Raw genomic sequence first — 16,821 nt, 5'->3', positions numbered from 1 at the left:
TTAGTATTCTGTATGCTTGGGAACCCTGGTCAGTAAAATTAGACTAAATTTGGGGGACGAATTATTGGATTATAATCTTCTACAATGATATTAATAAAGTACAACAAAAAGAATAGGATGCTATACATCCTCACTAATAATCCATATGCTACATGCGATACAAAGTCAGGACCATAAATATAGAAACGACTCGTACAGATCATGACTACGTATTCTAGAAACCTGAGCAGGATTGTATAAAGTAGATTATTGTTAATCATACATCAGAATAATTACTAGTCCTGTCTCACAGTGTGGATGTTTTTTTGGTGTGTGCTTTAATGTATGTTCCTTTGTGTAGTTTGTGTGATTATTCTGCAGTTTTCACTGAATAGAAACATGCATCCCTCAGAAGGACTAAGTAAGAAGTGTGTGACTAAATGGTTTTGTTTCCTTTTCCTGACATTTGGGGTCACAGGCCTGAAAATGGCATAATAAACTGTTGTTGTAAAAAAAACAAAAAAACAATCATACGTCGAGCCAGCATGGAGGACAAGGACCACAATGAAATAAATAAATACACCGTTCATTAATTAATTAATTAAATATGTAAACAATTATTTCATTATGTCAAAAATTAATTAAATCCATTTTACATTTTGTTTTCATTCTGTAGTATATATTTTTAACTTTTTATTTATTTATTTATTTATTTATTTATTTATTTATTTATTTATTTATTTAATTAATTTGTGGTGTTGTGTTGCCACAGAATTAATTTTATCTGTCAACCTTGATCGTCAAAGTCTGTGGGGGCGGGTTTAACATCAATCCAGCCAAATCCATTACTTTGGTCTTCAGTCTTTCCAATCATGGCGGCTACAACAATGGAGGCAGTTGGTGAGAGAGATTTTAGACCTTGCTGGGAATGTAGAAGCAGGAATATAGTATTAAACCAACGTACAGATTGTATAGCGTCACCCAGTGTATCGGAATCATGTTTACTAGCTCTGCCTCAATCCATTGTCAGGGATCGATTTAGCTTGACTTCATGTGCAGGTAACCGCCCCCAACAGACTGTGACATGCGTGTTTGACAGATAAAATGTATTCATGAAGAGCTGCAACACCTTGAAATAAATAAATAAATATATAAATAGTGAAATATTTATCTTCATAGTTTTCAGAATGAAAATGAAATGTAAAATTGATTTAATGAATTATTAACACATTGAATTAATTATTGAACGGTGTATTTATTCATGGCACTACTCGTCCTAATATTTCATCGTGCACGTTACACTTATCTTGTTTTGAAATAGTTTCACCAGGCATGATCTCTTTTACCGTAATGCGTGGTGTAAACACGCATGACAGAGCCGCTCTGACCGCAGGGACACTTCGGTGTGCGCCTTGGCCTGTAGTTACGGTAGAAACCCACATCCAGGCGCGTTTAATAAGGCAGAGACGCTTCACGTTGATTGATGTGCGCTTTAACCATCGACTGGCTAATCCCGCTGAATGACAAATGGTGAAGCCAATTGCTGTTAAGGCACTTTAGTATTGCCATGGCAGCCTTCTTTAGGGAAACCATTGAAACGCCCATAACACGGAAAGGGACGGCCAACCAGGCGTGAAGCTAATAAAATCATCCGAGGGCGCTCCAATTTTCCTCCATCACCAACACAGTTGGTTTACTCACGCGCTTCCTTCCTGCATCTCTATCCCTCGCACACACACGCGCGCGCACTTACACACACGCACGCCCGTCCAGCCCCTTGCCATCATTGTGAGGCTCTGCTCTGTCCTGACCGCAGCGATGCAAATGTCACTCCATCCATTGGCTGCTGTCAGTCAGTGTTTGGGTGGCCTGTGTCTGTGTCTGTGGATGGAGGTCTGTACTATGGAGGAAGTGTGTCGGTAGAGCCGCTGCTTCAGCAGCTGGACAGCTCCCTCTCCGCTCCCTGGAACCCCCGCTGTGCTCACTGGGGATACCCTCGGACCTGGACCTGGACCTGGATCTGGACCTGGATCAAACCTCCTCCTCGGTGTCCGCCTGGGGCTATCACGGTTAGAAACGGTCGGTGTTTGATCGCTCTGGTTGCTCTGAAAAGCAATCACGATGACGCCGAGACACGAGGCTTTTTGAACGTGAGCTCCATCCAGCAGCTCCACCGTGGTTTGAGAGAGATCAACCCCAGGGAAGGAACGCTGCAGCCGGCTGCTGCTCATCGAGCCCACCGAGGGAGACATTGGTGTCTGTGCAGCACACACAGGTACAGGTACAGGCACAGGTACAGGTACAGGTACAGGTACAGGTACAGGTACAGGTACAGGTACAGGCACAGGTACAGGTACAGGCACAGGTACAGGCACAGGTACAGGTACAGGTACAGGTACAGGTACACGTAGGTCCTCTACTGCACATTAATCATTCACTCAGTTGTAGAATCATTCAAGTGTGTCTAAGCTGTGGAGAGAGACCATAGTAGGGAGGCTTTGGAACACACTAGTGAATGTTTACTCACCTTGTATTCAACTAAGCATCTTCTACTCTATTATTATTGCTACAGAACAAGTCTTTCACTAGTGTCTTTCTAGTTCAGTGTTTCTCAATCTGTGGTCTGGGGACCTCGAGTAGGCCTGGGCAATATATCAGATTCAAGATATATCAAGTTTTGTGTTTTGGCAATTTAGAAAATTACAATATTGAATATCACGTTTTTATATATATATATGTATCTTATTTTGTATTAAAATACTGGATTTATGAGTCACTACTTTCGTTGCTTCTCAGAACAGCATTAAAAGCACAGTTGGATGCAGTCATAGCATGATGTGGATTTTTTTTCTGATGATCTGCTTATCAGAGCGCTTATATTGGAGATTTTAGATTCAGGCCGATAAAATCCGATATTCTTTTTCTGGCTGATATCGGACCAATATCCGATATCAATGCCGGATCGGGAGTCGGGCACCCCTAAATATAATGATTATTGATTTGTGAAAGGGTGCATTTGTACGGTTGCTGTACGGACAACCCCCAGTGCTATTGGTACGTTTTCCAAAGTTCACGTACATAGCGTCTTAGGTTTAGGGTTAGGTTATAACCCTATATCGCAACAATTTTTAGGGTTATGGGTTAGGTTTAGTCTTAGTCACGTGACCTAAACTGGCCAATGAAGGGCGCTGCGTACGGCTAAAATGTTGGTATATTGATATGGCAAGCGTACGGATAGCCACTGCCTTGATTTATTGGCAAAAGTAAATTTGATTTTTTTTTTTACATTCAAACCTATTGGAAATATGACATTAAGGACATCTAATGATTAATACACATTATATTGACCTCATGGGGGTTATACTGACTCTGAGGAGTTACTCACTTTCATTTTCTTTAGGAAATGCAGTTTGTCTCGGTTTTTTTTTTAACTTGGAGGTCTGTTGATAGTATCTTTACTTTATTGAAAAGCTAAAGAATATACTTAGTAACTTGATAATTTGATTATTTCAGTGAGATGGTGTGAAGTAGCTATTGAATAAAAACAAATCAATATACAGTAAGGGTTGCAGATGGTTTTACAGCAAATGTTTTGCCTTGTAATAAGTTTGTGACTCTCAAAAACAACTGTTCTTGTTAATATTCTAACACAGACATGACATTTTATTAATTGTTCCTTCATCATCAATATTTTAAATTCCCTCCAATTTAATATGGTTAAATAAATATGTTCACTAGCTTTCAGCACATCTTTGACCAAAGGAACTTCTCAGACATTTTGAACCATTTTATGCCCCCGGCTTTGTGGGAGTGGCTTCTGTATTACAATCAGGTCTAAAAAGACATTGATGAGTGAGTTTCTTGTAGATAAACAATGGAGAAATATTCTAATAAACACATCACTGAACCCTGTGGTTTCAATTCAAACGAAACCAGTTTGTGTGCATGTCAAGGCCTTAATGGAGCAGCTTTCTAATCTCCACTGAACGTCTTCCTCAGGTTTGACATGCGTGCAGCATCTTCTAGGCGAGAAGGTGAAATACAGCGCTAAAACTGTTGAAAGTGAGTGGACAGCTTGTGAAAACCACATCCAATCACGACTCTTCTGTCTGCAATTACCAATGGCTAACGCTGAGTAAGTACTGTGCACACACACCATCATATTTTCATCTCCGGTGTCTCTTTAAGGAGCAAAAATCATGTTGAATCCTATCACAGAGTATAAAAAAAGAAAGTGTGCGTCTTGTGAAAAAGAGAAATGATTACCTGGCATTGGAAAGGCAATGAAAAGTCCCCATTGTGTTTTTTGAGCTCCACTTATTTCATCCAGCCCCTGTCGTACATGCTTTGACCTCCTCTTTCACAGATTCCCAGGTTTCCCTTTTCTTTACTTCTACGCCGTAGTGACCTTTTCTCAGTGAGACACTGCTCCTGTTGAGGTGTCCCTGAACCCAACATGGTCTGAATGCACAGGCACATGCTGAGCTGCAGATGCAGGCATGCACCTGCTCAGTGCAAACTGGAGGTTTATTCTCAAAAAAACAACATGAATTTCACAATATTATTCGTCTCAGGGGAAAAGAAACACCCAATCCATTTTTTTTCTTCTTCAGTCCCTTGATCTGTGTTTAGCTGATTCAGTTCTGGGAGCTTGTGCTGAAAAGAAATAGTAGGTTAGGGAGGATGCTAAAAATCATTACTCAGTGTCAACTCACAATTCTGCTACTGTACAATACAACTTGTGCTTTCCTTTATCCAAATAAGCTGCATCTATTCTCCTGAGTCAGGTGAACCGATCCAAATTATTGCTTTATTTGTGCTTTTTTTTACAACAGAAGCAGCTGCTATCGTGATCCCATACGGAGCTCAACAGCTCTGTGTAGCATCAAATGATGAAGCGTTAGGGTGAAAAATATCCTCAAAGTGTAATGGATTTTATTGTTTTGAGTGCTGAAGATGAACATGTGGGTTTATTGGATATTTACGTATACGTTGTGAACCCAACTTTTGCATTTACTATCTTTAAAAAAAAAAAAAACCAAAAGCATTATCAGTGCACATGGGATGAATCAGAATGAAAAGTTGGGCTTGCTTTGAGTTTCACTTGAAGATGTTTTATTAAAATATGGAAATAACTTTTTCTTTGCTCCAAGGCCTTCAGTCAGTCCTAAAACATGCATGTACAAATCATATTTATATATATGTACAGTAGATTGACTGTAGAAGAACATGTAAGTGCTTGTCTCTGTTAGCCCGTAGATCTGCAAAAATAAGAGATTATGAGATAAAAGTGAGGAATAAATATATGTCAGTTGTGAGTTTCTAGTAACATCTGACATTCACAAAGAGCCGACAAGTGGTGCGAGTAACAACTCATTTTAAATTCTGCTTTCATTCCATCCTTGAGGAACTGTGAGCATCTCCAGGCCATTGATAAAGTTACACTTTTAATGTGTGCAAATCAATGAATTCAGAGTTTTTGTCTCCAATATTACACAAGGACACCCAAAATATAAATATCATAGAATGGATTTTAACTAGTTTTCAAAAACATAGCTGGAGCAAATTGCTCAGACATTTTTCAATTTAACATTTGTTACACAATACATTAACTTTAATATATATATATATACTGTATATATATAAAAACATACATCTGTACTCTATCATCGCATTTGTTTCACAAATTTCTTCAACATGCAAACCCTTAACTAAATACATGTGTTGTGTTTTTTCTTAAAAATGCACACATTAAAACACAGCTCTGTGAAACTCATCCAAAGGCTTCTTTAGGCAGTAACCATTCTAGTCTCAAAGTAGAGTGTGATTCACTGAATATACTGGTTTCCAAACGGTCAGATTTTTTCCTCATATAGTTACGACACAAAATGTTTGGATCTTATGAAAATGAAGTTTGTAATAATCAAACACAACATTTATGTAGGTAAGTGTAGTAACTGTTTAAAGAGGAACGAAACCCCAAACCCTCTTTTTTTCTGCTGAATACATACATTTGGGTATTAAGTAGTGCTGTTTATTAATCCTAGTCCCACTCTTCACATTTTGGTAAAAGTCATTTAATTTTGTGTATTTATTTGTAAAATGTCAGCGTTACTGTCCTCTCAGGGTTGAATGCCAGCTATTACAGTTGATTTTGTTATTGGCTGAGACTGATTCTTTGGATTTGCCCTGCGTCATCATCATTCACTATTGGCCCCGCCCCTCCTATAAAAGCTGAGAGGAGGGAGGAGGGTTTCCTCCAATCACAGCGCTCACTGAGCATTGATTGACAGCCTCAATGAGGAAGTCCTCTATGTTCTGTGTGTGGTGATGTTTTTGACTCTGTTCTTCTATAAAGAGCAGATTCTGTGTACAGACACATCATGTGTGTGTGTATAGACACATCATGTGTGTATTTACAGACACATCATGTGTGTATTTACAGACACATCATGTGTGTATTTACAGACACATCATGTGTGTGTGTACAGACACATCGTGTGTGTATTTACAGACACATCACCTGTGTGTGTACAGACACATTATGTGTGTATTTACAGACACATTATGTGTGTATTTACAGACACATCGTGTGTATTCCCTTCTGTCTTTGCGTGTGTGCGTGTGGTGGTAGGAGAGCAGGGCTGTAGGGCGGTGTGTGAGCTTTACGTCGTGATTGTGTGTGTCTGTGATTGTAGTGACAAATCTCAGCTGTTAACTCACTATGTGTGTGTGTGTGTGTGTGTGTACAGACACACCATTGTGTGCATTGCCATCTGTCTCTGTGCACAGCGCTGTGTGCTGCCTAAGTGGGCGTGTCCTAGTGCTACAGCAGTAACGCCCATGATCAAGGCATTTTTTTAAATATCTCCCCTATTGGCAGCTCAGCAGAAAGCAGGGGTTTAGTTACTCTTTAAAGAAGGATGGGATGCAAGTATCTTCACTGTTTGTTTTAAAACTATTTTCATGAATAAGTGTGATAGTATTTTTCTTATTTTGCGCAAGGAATGATTACTGATGATACATCATTTTCATCTTTGCCTTTTGTCTGCGTTTGCCAGCGAGCCAACATGATAATAATTATATATGTTATTTCCACTAGAAAGAAAGACTTAGAAACTTAATGATCTCTGCAATTAGGTGTCAGAAAAAAAAACTTTGTATTGTATTGGTTATCGACCAAATGAGTCGGATATTGACCAAAAATCTGAACACCTCAATTCAAACTGGAGGAATCCCTTTAATTAAAGGCAATAGATATTATTTAGTGACTAAAAAGAGAAGGATCATAAGGTGTATGTGAACACTGTTAGCTGTAATGTGTTTTATGTATTTTAAAGGCTTTGCTCTCAGGTATCATAGTTTGTCTAAAGTCTTGTTAAAGACAGGACAGAACAGGAGGGGACAATCCATAACACTTCTGACTTGCTATGTTTTGATGTCCTAACACATGTGACCCTAGTCATTATAGTGATCTCCTTCAATTGCTTCAGTATACTTTTGTACTAAAGAAAAGTTCAGTTATTTCTGAATGGAATAAATACTAAATGAACATTAAACACTCACAGTCGTCCTGAGGTAAACCAGCTACAACATAACACTGATAAATACTCAGAGCATCCGGTGTCCTGTGGTAATTGCTTCAGTGCAGAGGCGAAGAAAATATGTCAATAGGGTCGTACGGTAAGTCATTTCCTTAATGATGGAATGAATGAGTGTTAACACACATTTTAAATAATTTCATTTTGTAAATGAGTGGAAAGAAACAGTATTTAGTGCCTCCTGAAAAGATTTATTTTTATAGTTTTTATCATTTACGGGCATCTCCATCATGATGTTTGACCAAGACAGACCCTTGTATTTTCAGTGTGTTTTTGATGTCATTTTGTGTATTTTTTGGTGTCATTTTGTGTATTTTTTGGTGTCATTTTGTGTCTTTTGTTTTTGTTTGTCTGTTCTTCTCATTCTTCAGTCCATTGTTCTCTTATTTTGTGTGTTTTCGTTGTCGTTTTGTGAGTTGCTGGTTATATTCATGTGATTATCATTTTTAAGGCACGGCAAAGCAAATGTATTTGTTTAGTGCATTTCATACACGAGGCAACTCAATGTGCTTTACATGATCAAAAAAGTGAAACAACAAAAATAATCATTATAAAACCCCATGTGTTTATTGCTTTCATGAGCTAATTTTCCTCTCTTTCTCTCAAGTATCCCCTGTAGTGCCATCGCATACCCCTAGGGGTACACGTACCTCCATTTGAGAAACGCTGACATAGAAGACCAGTCACACCAAGGCCAGAACAATCCATCACACATTCAGATAATTCATCTGTAATATCATTTTTTTTTTTTAAAAGAGAAGAGAAAAGAAACTAACAAATAAAATACAAGTTGTGAAGGTTCCCCTTCCCTGTTCCCGACTGGTTTGTGGTGATGAGTCTATAACATTAATACATCATGATGTGCAGTGCTCCAAAGTAGTGAACAGCTGCTGGTGGGAGCAGTGAACATCTGTGTTGTCTTCAGTGCTCTGGCCAAGTTTAGGTGTGTTTCACATCCGCTGAGGTTGAGCTCAAATAACCCTATAGAACATGTGTGTGTTAATCCGCTAACACCAGAATGTAAATGTGTATTTTTCTTCATCATCCTGCTCAGAAAGTGTTACTGCAAACACTTTTGTTGGAAGTTGATGGGCAGTGTTTTTACATTTTATTTCCCCTTCCCAACAGATTTAAAGTAGTGGTAGTTACATTTATACAAGAAAAGCTCACCTTTAATGCTGAATGTTATCCTGGGTTTGACCAAAAATAGATATGTTTTTATAATGCTGAGTGTGGACTGATTCTATGATTTATGTGTCTGATAAAAGTTTAGAAATGATATTTGAGCACTTGAGAGCTCTTCAAAGTAAATGTGGTTAAAAGGAAATTGGAGTCTTTGTCAGAATGTCAAAACTGTATTTTTAATTTATCTTTATTTAAAGTGCACAGGACCAGCAGGATGGCATTTTGCCTGTTCCTTCTTAAATACGGCTATACAGAGATTAATTAGTGAAAATATGTATTTACCAGTTACATTGTTATTTAGGTACAACATTCTTACTAGTTGTGATATTTAAATACATTTTGAAAAGAATGAAAGGCATTTAAAAAAAAAAAAAAAAAAATATATATATATATATATATATATATATATATATATTGTTAAATTAAAATGTAATTAGACTGTTTTTGGTCCACTTCACATCCCGTGACATTTTAATTTTGTCACAATGTATTAATTAAACAGCCTTTTTTTTTAGTTTTTGACGCTGAAATAAATACTGTATATCAGGCGTGGGCAACTGGCGGCCTGGGGGCCACATGTGGCCCTTGGTCTAATTTTGTGTGGCCCCCAAAACAAATCCCCCAAAATTGTAGTACAAAGTACACAAACAATTCCCAAAATACACAAAATGACAACAAAGACCAACACAGCAATCGCTTAAACACAATTACTACATAAAACACATCCACAAAAATGACAAGAAAATAGAGAAAACAAGAACAAAAATACAGAAAGTGACCCAAAAAATGCACAAATTGACAACAAAAATTAACAGAAAAATACACACAATTACAACAAGAACACAAAAAATAAGAAAAGCACACAAAAGGACTAAAAACAAAACCCTGTTCCCCCTATTTTAATGCTCTAATTAGTCATTATTCTAAATGCCCACATGAATGTTGATAATGTGGCCCTCAGATCAGATTCAATGGCATTTTAGTGGCCCCCGCTGTGATAAAGTAGCTCATCCCAGCTGTATATACTTGATCCTGTGTCTTAATAGACATTCCTCAGCATCATCCACATGATGACATTTCCCACTAGTTTAAATCCACTATTATTACTGCTGCTGCAGCCTCGGTTTCCTCTTGTATTTTATTTTTTTTATTGTTGCAAATTTTTTGTTTGTAATTTTACGGATGTCTTTTTGTACGAGATAAAAAACAAACCTTACTGGTTCACTGAAAGGTCAACATTTGAGTTAGCAGCTGCAGAATTGGGTTTATTGTAAGTTTCACAGCACAAGCAGGATGTGAGGTGTGCCCCTTAAGGATACTAATGCATTGGTGTAAGGGTGTAAGAAAAAATGGATTCGGCGATATATTGCAATATTTCACCGAGCGATTATCGCATTGATCCAAAAAAACGTCAAAATCTTTTTTTTTTCATCATGTTTTTTGACAAAAAAACAGTTTAATTGTGCTAAAATGTGCATAGCGCGTTAATGCCCAGTCACTAGGTATCAGTGAACCACATTAGACATTGTTAAACTACCGCACTCCTCAATGCATTTTAGCTGGAAGTGTCACTACCTAATCTTTTCACGGACCAAATCCTTTCGCGAAACCCGTCGGGTTGGGCTATTTTACGGCAATGTATAGTGTAATAGTGTAATAGTGTAATAGTGTACTATTTAAAAGTTTCAAACCCTGCTATTTAAAAATCATTAGAAATGTATGTTTTCAGTGAATTCCGACTTATTTTGGTTTTTATCTATATTTACAGTTTGGTTTTTGATTGTCAATGTTGTGTATTGTGTTTGTATTTGTTTTTAATTAACAATTAAAAACACCACTAAACCGTCACATATTTAAATGTGTTCTGTTAGAATGTTTAACAAACGTCGTATGGTCGGTTTACATTCAAATATCACGTCCTAGCAGCTCTGTCGTAAGGACTGCGAGTGAAGGAAGTGACGTAGGATCTGAAAGGATTGGGTCCGTGAAAATGTTAGGTAGTGACCATAGACTGTAAAAAAGATGGACGGGAGAAGTGAAGCTTTTACTTTTAGAGCTCCCCCTGCTGACTGGCTGCTGTATAGGTCATAAACCCCGCCTCCTCAATGATGACAGATGGGATGTGGGTCAAACTGTAAAGTCATAATTTTTTTCCAAACCTAAACTCTGCTGTGATCATTAGTTATTATCACCCTACATTGTGTTCAAGTGCTCATTTTTATTTGAAGTTTGTTTTTGAATAAGTTATTTGAGGTTGAAAAACTGGATTTGACGTCATATATGACGATGATTGACAGCCTCGGGTCTTGCGTAGCTCTCATTGTAAATAGCATAAGCAGTTACGTTGTGAAGGAAAGCCGAGATGCCATCGAACTTTTCCGTTTAGTTTTTTGGTCTTTTTTGAGCGACTCGTACTACTACTGACCTCTATGGTCTACACATCTGAACAAGACGTTGGTAGAATCTCCAGTGGGAAAGATACTTAAGTTCAATGTGTAGCTGGGCTGCATAACTCATCAGGGCAGTACGCTAAATGGGCGGGGCGTGTTACCAGGGCTCCTCCCACCTGAGACTCTGGCTCCAAATTACGTCAAATTTGCAAGATGGCAGTGCCCCTAAGCGCTGTATTTTGGCTTCAAGAACGTTGAGTGGGAACAGCTACAGTGCACGCCCACTGGTAGTGACAAACACAAAATGAAGAAACCCGCAACACAACACGAAAGCTAAAAATCCACATAGAAAAGTGACGTTAACGTTGGTGTCAGTGCTCGATCTTTTCACGGGCCTGATCCTTTCCTCGCTCTTCTTCGTGGGTTTTTACCGGACCGCTTTCGTGTTGTGTTGTGGGATTTGTATTTGTGAGCGCTTTCGTTTTGTGTTGTGTTGTGAGCTTTTACGGCCACCGTAGTTTGCACTTTATTTTCATAAAACATACTGCAAACCTTTATAGATGTGTGTGGTTACTTTAAAAAAAAAAAAAAAAAAACTAAAAAAAAAAGAAGTTAACAGAATCAGAATCTGTTGTAGAAGCAAAGGTTAAACTTGTTTGAAAAACGTATTTTGATAGTTTGATAAACATACCACTTGTTTTTGATATTGCTACTTAAATTACACTTAGTTACCATTTACTTGACGAATATACTAATCAAATTGTATTTTATACCATGTTGTACCTGTAAAGGTAGAATGTGTAATTATTGATATCTCCATATACGTATCACGATGTATATAATTTTTGTTAATATCGGGATATATTGGGATATATCGTGTCGTGAGATGGAAATCGTGAATCGTATCATATCGGCAGGTTCATGGCAATGCACACCCCTACAATAGTGTATTGTAGGGGTGTGTAATACTTGAATTTGTGGTGTAAAACCAATAGATAACCATTTGTAATAAAACTAAAAAACACAGAAAGCTGATTGAAAGCATACATTTCTCTAAAGAACTGGTATAAGAATGTAGTGGGTCAGCACCTATGTTTTTCTGATATCTTGATTGCCATCCAGGCGCTGAGGGCCGGTGGGATGGAGACAGCTTGAGTCTGTCATGAGCAGTTATGTGTAGTGTGCTGATTGTTTGGGAATAGAGCCAGACCGGCTGCTGTGTGGTGGATGAGAGGTGATATGGAGGAGATAGTGTTGGTGAGCAAAGTGAGGAGAAAGCAGCCGCCGTCATGCATCCATGCTGTGACACAGTGCTGCGCGTCTAACGTCTCAGAGTGGGAAACTGGTCCAAGTAAAACAAGTCAGCAGGTAGTCCTCAGAGAGCCGTGCACGCTGAAACCACAGGAGATCCACTGGTGTTGTATGTTATATACCAATCTATCAGCAGGAGCCCATGCACACATGCACAGACTCAACCTATTCACTGTTTAAATGTAGCAGCTAATTTCCATTCACTCACAGTAATGGAACAGATTTGACATTGTTTGGGACTTTGCCATATGAAGATAATTAAACCACCTAAGATTTTACATTTTATAGTTTTCATCCCAATTTCTTATTTCCTCACACACCATAACTCACGCCTTCTGTTCTTTTTATTGTCCTTTTTATTTCCATACTTTATTAAAATCGTGACATGTTCACAAACAGCCACATCAATGGTACTGTTTTTTTTCTCTCTCTTTCTTTTCAGTTCTTTTCCTTCAAACACTAAGTAACATTTGTTAGCAGTAGCAGCAGCAGCATGGGCTCTGGTGAATTTATTTTGGTATATACTGTATAAAAAATGTATTTTAAGAAACACATTGCCCTTATAAGCCAAGGGAAATAATCTGATAGAAATGAAATGAGTATGACCATTTAGGGATAGACTATATTACTTTTTCTATGAAAAACAATGCCAACAATAAAGCTACTTAATTTGAGAATACTTACAGAAACCATAGAGGCATTGGGAACAAAACAAAACAAAGAGGGACGTAAAACCACAGACAATTTTACATTAACTTTAGCAGCGTATTTTTAAACTCTGTAGGGGTTACCTGGGGTGGAAACTTTCACACAAGCTTTGGAAGAAATCACAAACTCTCTCTTTAAAAGGAAGACTGTCAGAGATTTTAAAAAAAAAGAGATAAACCTATGGTGGCTGTGTAGTAACTGCATTATCTCACCACAGTGCATTAGTCACTCCCTAAATATACTCACTGTTACGCCTAAATAATGCAGTTATGCTAACACCTCTAGTTAATTGTTGCTTTGCTATATTAGCTCAGCTCAGGGGTGGACTGGTTATTTGGCATATCGGGGCATCTTCCCGGTGGGCCGTCGACCCGAAGTGGGCCGGTCTGCTAAGTTTTTGGGTTTTTTTGATGAGCGAGTGGAGGAAGGCATGGCAACAGATGTTCAAAAATTGTCCAAAGGTGGCAAAAACGTGGCAAGAAAAGAGTTAAAAGTGACTAAAATGGGCCAAAAGCAGTAACGAGTGGCCAAAAAAAATGGGCAAATAAAGGAGGAACCAGGTAATATGTAAGGGCAAGAGGTAGATTAAATGAGTCAGTTTTTGGAAACTTTCTTCTTCTTTTCTTAAAACAAACTAGCTTTGTGTTCTTTGTGTAACATCTGTCCTGGCAAGCACAATGCATATTTAATAAATGAGAATACAAACACTTCAACTTTAGCATCTGTCTGTCACAATTTAAAATGGTCACACATTGACCTTAATCACTAGCAGCAGCAAAGAGAAGGTGATATATATATATATATATATATATATATATATAGATACAGATACAAAACAGTGGTTATGATGTCATTAGGTTATTGCAGTTGCCTATAAGGTCTAGTAATTGGTAAAAAAAAAAAAAAAAAATTAGGTGAAAACAGATTAAAATTCTATTTTTAAATACTTTTGAACACGAAATATCAGAACACTGTATCCTATATTTTCTCACATATAAATCTAGTTAAAATAAAATGCAGTATAAAAATATCTAAGGTGGCGTCCTTGTCACTTTGTGCACTAATCCCGACTACTCTGTATTTGTAACGCACTTTAATAAACATGATCAGAAACTAATTCTGGAAAAAAAAAATGTCTGTGGGGTCGCCAAAGATGTGTGAAATCAAAATGTGGGAACGACCCAAAAAAGGTTGGGAAGTAAAAAGAAAGCTTTTATAATAATGCAAGAATACTAGCATAGTTTCCAGGCGAAACTTACAGTAGGGGCCCAACAAGATGATTTGTACCCAAATATGCATCTATTTGTAAAATGATTCTAATTATAAAAAGGATGGGCGTCATGTTATAATGTGACTTAATTTGTTCTGAAACATAATGAAATGTAGTCCACGCATGTGTGGTTTATTTAAGGCAGAATTAGGATTTTTTGTTGATAAACAAAAGTCGTTTTTTTAGGAGAATCTGTGTATTTTGAAATAAAACTTACCAGTAACAGAGTTCCACAAAAAGAGCTCCTCCGTGGCTGAAGTTCTGTTCGGTGCACGGGGCTCCGGTCCACTTCCCCTGAATCTGTTCAGACACCCACAGCACCAGGAAGCAATGTTCTCCTCCTCTGACCACTGCTGTGTCTTCTTTGAATCACTTTAGACGCACTGTTATTTATTTTTTTATGTATTAGAGGTTGACAATAACGATGCTAATGGTTAACCCTGACAGACAGCAAAGGTGGAATATAATAATTTCGTTTCTTGATTTGGTCGTTGATGGCGACCAAAAGTGGGGAATGTTATGGGAATTTTTATATTCATCATAATATCGTCAAATGTGTGTTCATGTGTACAATTTGTCATGTTTTAATACATGATGACTCCATTACTCTTTGCACTTTTGAACAGCTGAATCATGTTAGATTAAACAGTACAGATCGTATTGTACTCAGTGCAACACAGAGTCTCTGCTGAAGGCCATACACACGCACACACACACTATCAAGGATAGATAAGAGTGGCGCCCAATCTTCCTCATAATATACACGACTTCATCATCCTCAAATGTTTCCACTGTTGGGCATCTGACTCCCTCCTTCTCCTCACCTCAGGGTGGAACTTTTTCTGTTATCTGTATAAAAGCTTAAGCTGTGAAACTGTTAGTTAGAGTGGGTCTTGCCTTTTTGCTCTGCCACGAGCCTTTTGCCTTTCATTCTTTCAGGATGGAAGCTTCTTTTTTTACTCCTTTTTTATTTAATTTTATAATAAATCTTTTTTATAAAATCATCAATGCCTCGCCTGGACTCCATCATTCAACCAGAGCAATAAATCATGTCTCCAAATGAGGTCAACCGCAAATTTGCCGTAACAAGGTGCAATCGTTCCCAGGAAAAAGGCTAGGGTCCGACTCGGGTTTCAAGCGGCGAAGAGTGATCCCTGGTGTGAAGTGTCTGCTGCAGACATACTGTACATACTCCCTTTTTTTATGGTCCTTCATCCCACTGAACAGCCTGAACCCATTTTTGTCTAGCTTCACCATTAACAGGGAAGGAGTGGAAAGATAGATAAGTCTGCTTTTGGACATTACAAGAACAGCCTGGTACGCTACTGTTGTTTACCTGTTGCCTTGACCGCAACAGGAAGTAGGTTTCCACAACCATTGCGTATTTCCGGGACAAAATACGGAAGTTGTGAGGAAGGTCTATTGTTGGACACAGTTTAAAACACTCTTTTTCTCAACTGTGCATGACTGAGAGGGAGATTTTTAATCATGTTATTGTTTATTTAATGTTTTTACTGCTGATATTAAAGGTTTTTAGTGCTGATTTTGAAGCTGTTGAATGTTTTCTGCTGCACATTTTGATCACGTAAAACACATTGAATTGCCTTGTGTATGAAATGCGCTCTACAATTAAATGTGTTCCTCTTAACCACTCCTTTGAATTCCCTATGTTTTCTTAACTTCCTCTTTGAAGGAGAGTGGGGATCTACTCAGCTGACAAAGGAGAAGTAATGACGTTACAGCGCTGATACACCAGCATCTGCTCTGGTCTAAAAATACACACCACAGGGCACACACACAGTCAGTCTGCAGCTGCACTCAGCATTTGTTTCCACCTCCACGCTCTTATGAGATAGCCCTGCTTTTACACAACTGGGGCTTGTGGGCATGCTGGGTGCTGGAAAAGACCTGAACAGCCGTGATGTGGTCAGATATTTTGGTTTTAGGAGAGTGGGTGGATGGTGGTCGTCCTCTGTTTACATGATTTCTGGTGTGATCGCACATTTTGATATGTGCAACATTGTGTAATAAAAACACTGTCGTCTCACTTCACGGTTCAACTATTCCACACAAATGATGTTTATATCATCAGATTGTGCAATTTTCTCATCTTTGTCACAGTGCATGTGATATATATTTTGTTTATGCATTTTTTTAGGTCTTATTTCTAATTCTATTGTGTGATAAACAATCCAAATTTCAAATTGGGGTGCACTATATATTCCAAATGAACAAACATGGCGTATTTGTATTATGTGTGTATTTTCCTATTTTACAGAACATCTATACCATCTAGTGAGCTCTCAATATATGAAAGACAATACAGTACATATTTTTTTTTTAAAAGCAGTATTCTGGTTTGTAGCTCCTTAGTTGT

The 16,821-nt window shown here is 38.0% G+C and overlaps 1 protein-coding gene across 1 annotated transcript in view; it reads left to right on the top strand.

The window, feature by feature from the left end:
- Window positions 1-1,437: 1,437 nt before the first annotated feature.
- The window catches only part of LOC114461337 (transmembrane protein 266-like), a 63,567-nt gene continuing 48,183 nt past the window's right edge, over window positions 1,438-16,821 (top strand). The window contains exons 1-2 of the mRNA XM_028443352.1: window positions 1,438-2,254; window positions 3,979-4,114. Of these exons, the coding sequence (XP_028299153.1) occupies window positions 4,101-4,114 (14 nt within the window). The 5' untranslated portion in view covers window positions 1,438-2,254; window positions 3,979-4,100. The remainder of the gene's footprint in view (window positions 2,255-3,978; window positions 4,115-16,821) is intronic.

The sequence above is a fragment of the Gouania willdenowi genome, chromosome 3 (assembly GCF_900634775.1).
Source record: "Gouania willdenowi chromosome 3, fGouWil2.1, whole genome shotgun sequence".
NCBI classification, from domain to species: Eukaryota; Metazoa; Chordata; class Actinopteri; order Blenniiformes; family Gobiesocidae; genus Gouania; species Gouania willdenowi.
This window is presented reverse-complemented; position numbering and strand designations above follow the sequence as displayed.